At 56.6% G+C, this 4,678-nt stretch overlaps 1 protein-coding gene and 1 long non-coding RNA gene across 3 annotated transcripts in view; both read left to right on the plus strand.

Annotated features, from left to right (window-relative positions):
* The first annotated feature begins 336 nt into the window (after window positions 1–336).
* LOC102765288 (serine/threonine-protein kinase MARK2) lies at window positions 337–2,648 on the plus strand. The gene is made up of 2 exons (XM_006758949.1): window positions 337–1,068; window positions 2,364–2,648. The coding sequence occupies exons 1-2, from the start codon at window positions 337–339 to the stop codon at window positions 2,646–2,648; spliced, it is 1,017 nt and encodes a 338-aa protein (XP_006759012.1).
* An 846-nt stretch (window positions 2,649–3,494) lies between these two features.
* LOC107182325 overlaps window positions 3,495–4,678 on the plus strand; it is a 1,903-nt gene continuing 719 nt past the window's right edge. Inside the window, exons 1-2 of one of the 2 annotated variants that reach the window (XR_001513052.1) lie at window positions 3,495–3,534; window positions 4,066–4,137. This is a non-coding gene — a long non-coding RNA (uncharacterized LOC107182325). Of the gene's footprint in view, window positions 3,535–4,046; window positions 4,138–4,678 lie in introns of those variants that run through there. The other variant, XR_001513051.1, reaches the window with a different exon arrangement.

Genomic DNA, 4,678 nt, shown 5'->3' on the forward strand with positions numbered 1-4,678 from the left:
ATAATGCACCGTCACACACTTCAAAACCAGTTAAAGACACATTAAAAGATCATGCCTGGGGAGTATTAACCCACCCACCATATTCACCAGACCTTGCTCCTTCAGTTTACCACAGTTCTCATCAATGGCACATCCACTTTCTGAAGAGCACTTCAAAACATACGAAGAAGTGGAAAATTGGGTCTCTGAACGGTTTGCCTTAAATTATGAAAAGCTATTAGGTGGAAGGGCTGTCCTGAGTTGAATCATGAAGTCCATTGCCTCCAAACCTTAAATCATCCTAACATCACTTCATTATTTGAAGTAATTGCCACCCAGGACAAGGTTTACCTGGTGATGGAGCACGTGAGGGGAGGGGATCTACGAGAGCACCTGCAGACCTATGGCCGCATGACAGAGCGAGAAGCGCGCGCCGCGTTCCGCCAGTTGGTGTCCGCGCTCCATTACTGCCACCACAAGGGCATTGCCCACCGGGACCTGAAACCCGCCAACATATTATTTGACACAAACAACTTTATAAAACTGGCTGACTTTGGTTTTGCTAAAGAAATGAAGGGCCAAAATCTGAGCACCTTCTGCGGCACCATGTACTATCTGGCCCCTGAGATCTTCAAACAAGACTACGACGGCTGCAAAGCGGACGTATGGAGCTTGGGGGTGACTTTGTACAAAATGGTGATGGGAAAGGTGCCATTCCGGGGGAAGAACTTCGTGAGGCAGAGGGAGAAGATCCTGGCGGGGAAGTTCAAAGTGCCGCACTTCCTAGGTAGGCAAGGCCAAAGTTTTTTAAACAAGTTACTGACTGTGGACCCCAACCAGAGGCCGACCATGGAAGAGGTCATGGAGGACCCCTGGCTCAACATGGGCCAGGAGGAGGAGCCGCTGCGGCCCTACATCGAGCCGCCCCAGGAGGACTTGGACCCCCACGTCACAGAAATGATGTTGGACCTGGGCTTCAAGAAGGATAAGATCAAGCAGTCAGTGAAGCAGAGGACATTTAATAAAGTTATGGGGACATACAGGATCCTGAGAGTGACCCAGACCAAGATGCCCGGACGCACCATCCGGGTAAGGCCCTCCCTTGAGGCCAGGAGCATTTTCTCCAGCCAGGAAGTGGGTGAGTCATTTCATGGGAAGATTGAACAACCTTCCAATCCCCTAGACTGCCCTGGGACTAAGGTGACCAATCCCCCACCAAACCTGGAGGAAACCATATCCAACACTCGCCCAGCTGACCCCATTGAGTTCAGGACAGCTACATTGAGTTCAGGACAGCTAGCTCCAACCCAGTCCTGAAGCGCGGCTCTGGGGGCTCCCCGGCCATGAGCAACAGCCGCAGCAGCAGCACTATCAGCAGCCGGGGAGCCCCAAGGGGAGCTGCTCATGAACTGGGCCTCCACACTGGGCAGGCTGAGGAGGAGACCAAAGACCTAGACTGCCCGGGGTCGAATGCGACCACTCCCCCAGGCAGCCTAGTGGAAACCATATCCACCACTTCCCCTGCTGACCCCGCTGAATTCAGGAGAGCTACCCCCAGCCCAGTGCTAAATCTTGGCCCTGTGGGATCCACCACCACGGGCAACAAAAGCGGCAGGAGCACAATCAGCAGGGGTAGAGCCAGAGGGGGAGCCGCCCATGAACGCGGCCTCCACACTGGGCAGGCTGAGGAGGAGACCGAAGACACTGACTGCCCGGGGTCGAATGCGACCACTCCCCCAGGCAGCCTAGTGGAAACCATATCCACCACTTCCCCTGCTGACCCCGCTGAATTCAGGAGAGCTACCCCCAGCCCAGTGCTAAATCTTGGCCCTGTGGGATTGTAATTTGTAAAAATTTTTAACTGAAGGCGGGACAACAGTTACCTCAAAGGTGCAGGTGCGGAGCTCCAGGAAGGCCATGCATGTGTTACGGGAGCTGAGCCAGAGGATGGATGTAACCAGCTCGGGGCCAGCGGCACCAGAAATAAACACAGTCTGTGCCAGGTGAGAGCACGTGGTGCAGCCAAGGATGGAGGCGTGCAAAAGGCTGAAAAGATGTGTCCAAGAGGATCATGACTTTGGCTCCCTATCACCGCCAACACCAGGCACAAGGTTCGATGAAGAACGCTGCCCAGGAGGCCGAGACATAGAACTTCTCCAATGCAGTCTGGTTGGCTGCGCTCCAGGCCTCCCCCGATGAAGTCTGAGTGGCCAGGAGCCAGCGATAGCCCGACAAAGTCCAGGAGGCCGCAACCCAGCGGTCCCCCGATGCTGTCCAAGAGAAGGCGATCCAGAGGTCCCCTGATGCTATTCAAGAGAAGGCATTGCAGAGGTCCCCGACGCTGTCCAAGAGAGGACGACCCAGCAGTCCCCGACACTGTTCAGGAGAAGGCGATCCAGAGGTCTCCCGACGATGTCCAAGGGAAGGCGATCCAGCGGTCCCCAGACGCTGTCCAAGGGAAGGCAATCCAGAGGTCCGCCGACGCTGTTCAAGAGAAGGCGATCCAGCGGTCCCCTGACGCTGTCTTAGAGAAGGTGATCAGGAGGTCCCCTGACACTGTTCAAGAGAAGGAGAACCAGAAGATGACCCAGCGGTCCCCTGATGCTGTCCAAGAGAAGACGACCCAACAGTCCCCAAAGCTGTCCAAAGACAAACCAGTGGTCCTCTGACGCTGTCCAAGGGGACAAAGTGGTCCCCTGACGCTGTCCAGAGAACAGGACCCAGCGGTCTCCCGAGGCTGTCCAGAGAACGGGACCCAGCGGTCCCCCAATGCTGTTCAACAGAAGGCGATCCAGATGTCCCCAACGCTGTTCAACAGAAGGCGATCCAGATGTCCCCTGACGCTGTTCAACAGAAGGCGATCCAGAGCTGCCCTGATGCTGTTCAAGAGAAGGCAATCCAGAGGTCCCCCGACGCTGTCCAAGAGAAGGGACCCAGCGGTCCAGCCACGCTGTTCAACAGAAGGTGTTCCTAGAGGTCCCCTGACACTGTTCATGAGAAGGCGATACAGAGGTTCCTCGATCTTGTCCAAGAAAAGGCAACCCAATGGCTTCCCGATGTTATCCAAGGGAAGGGGACCCAGCTGTCCCCTGAAGCTGTCCAAGAGAAGGGGACATAGCGGTCCCCTGACGCTGTTCAAGAGAAGGCAACCCAGCGGTCCCCCAAAACTGTCCAAGACAAGAGGACACACCGGTCCTGGGTCCCCCGATGCTGTCCAAGAGATGGCGATACAAGGTCCCCCAACGCTGTCCAAGAGAAGAGGACCCAGCGGTCCCCCGACGCTATCCAAGAGAAGGCAATCCAGATGTCTCTTGAAACTGTTCAAGAGAAAGAGATCCAGAGGTCCCCTGATGCTGTCCAAGAGAGGGGACCCAGCAGTCCCCCTTACCCTGTTCAAGAGAAGGCGATACAGCGGTCCCCTGATGCTCTTTGAGAAGGCGATCCAGAGGTCTCCTGACACTGTCCAAGAGAAGGTGATCCTGCGTTACTCCGACAATGTTCAAGAGAAGGCAACCCAAAGGTCCCCAGACGCTGTCCAAAGAAGACAACGCAGCGGTCCCCCAACACTGTCCAAGAGAAGGCGGTCCAGAGGTCCGCCAACGCTGTTCAAGAGAAGGCGATCCAGAGGTCCCCCGATGCTTTCCAAGAGAAGGGGACCACGCGGTCCCCTGACGCTGTCTTAGAGAAGACGATCAGGAGGTCCCCTGACACTGCTCAAGAGAAGGCAAACCAGAGGTTCCCCAACCTTGTTCAAGAAAAGGCGACCCAGTGGTCCCCGATGGTGTCCAAGTGAAGGGGACCCAGCTGTCCCCCAACGCTGTCGGGAGATGGGTACCCAGCCGTCTCCCGATGGTGTCCAAGTGAAGGGGACCTAGCAGTCACCAGAAGCTGTTCAAGAGAAGGTGATCCAGAGGTCCCCTGACGCTGTTCAAGGAAGGAAATCCGCAGGTCCCCTGAAGCTGTTCAAGAGAAGGCAATCCAGAGGTCCCCGAAGCTGTCCAAAGATGACCCAGCTGTCCCCAGATGCTGTCCAGAGAAGGGGACCCAGCGGTCTCCGGAGGCTGTTCAAGAGAAGGCGATCCAGAGGTCCCCCGACGCTGCCCAATAGAAGGGGACCCAGGGGTCCCCCGATGCTGTTCAAGAGAAGGTGATCCAGAGGTCCCCCGATGCTGCCCAATAGAAGGGGACCCAGGGGTCCCCCGACGCTGTTCAAGAGAAAGCGATCCAGAGGTCACCTGATGCTGTCCAAGAGAAGACGATCCAATGGTCCCCAAAGCTGTCCAAAGAAGACCCAGTGGTCCCCCGATGCTGTTCAGAGCAGGGGACCCAGCGGTCTCCGGAGGGTGTCCAAGAGAAGCGGACCCAGCGGTCCCCCGACGCTGTTCAAGAGAAGGCGATCCAGAGGTCCCCCGATGGTGCCCAACAGAAGGGGACCCAGAGATCCCCCGACGCTGTCCAAGAGAAGGGGACTCAGCGGTCCCTCGATGCTGTCCAAGAGAGATGACCCAAGGGTCCCCCGATGGTGTCCAAGAGAGGGGACCCAGCGGTCCCCCAACGCTGTTCAACAGAATGCGTTTCTAGAGGTCCCCTGACGCTGTTCAAGAGAAGGAGATCCAGAGGTTCCCTGATCTTGTCCAAGAAAAGACGACCCAGCGGTCACCCGATGGTATCCAAGAGAAGGGGACATAGCCGTCCCCAG

This window comes from Myotis davidii, unplaced genomic scaffold (assembly GCF_000327345.1).
Source record: "Myotis davidii unplaced genomic scaffold, ASM32734v1 scaffold1336, whole genome shotgun sequence".
NCBI lineage: Eukaryota > Metazoa > Chordata > Mammalia > Chiroptera > Vespertilionidae > Myotis > Myotis davidii.

What these genes read in the sequence shown, in the direction of transcription:
- LOC102765288 (XM_006758949.1), top strand. Translation starts at nt 337, where the DNA reads ATGGAGCACGTGAGGGGAGGGGATCTACGAGAGCACCTGCAGACCTAT. An exon ending in TGCCCGGACGCACCATCCGG is followed by an intron (nt 1,069 to 2,363) that starts GTAAGGCCCTCC and finishes GACACTGTTCAG; the next exon opens with GAGAAGGCGATCCAGAGGTC.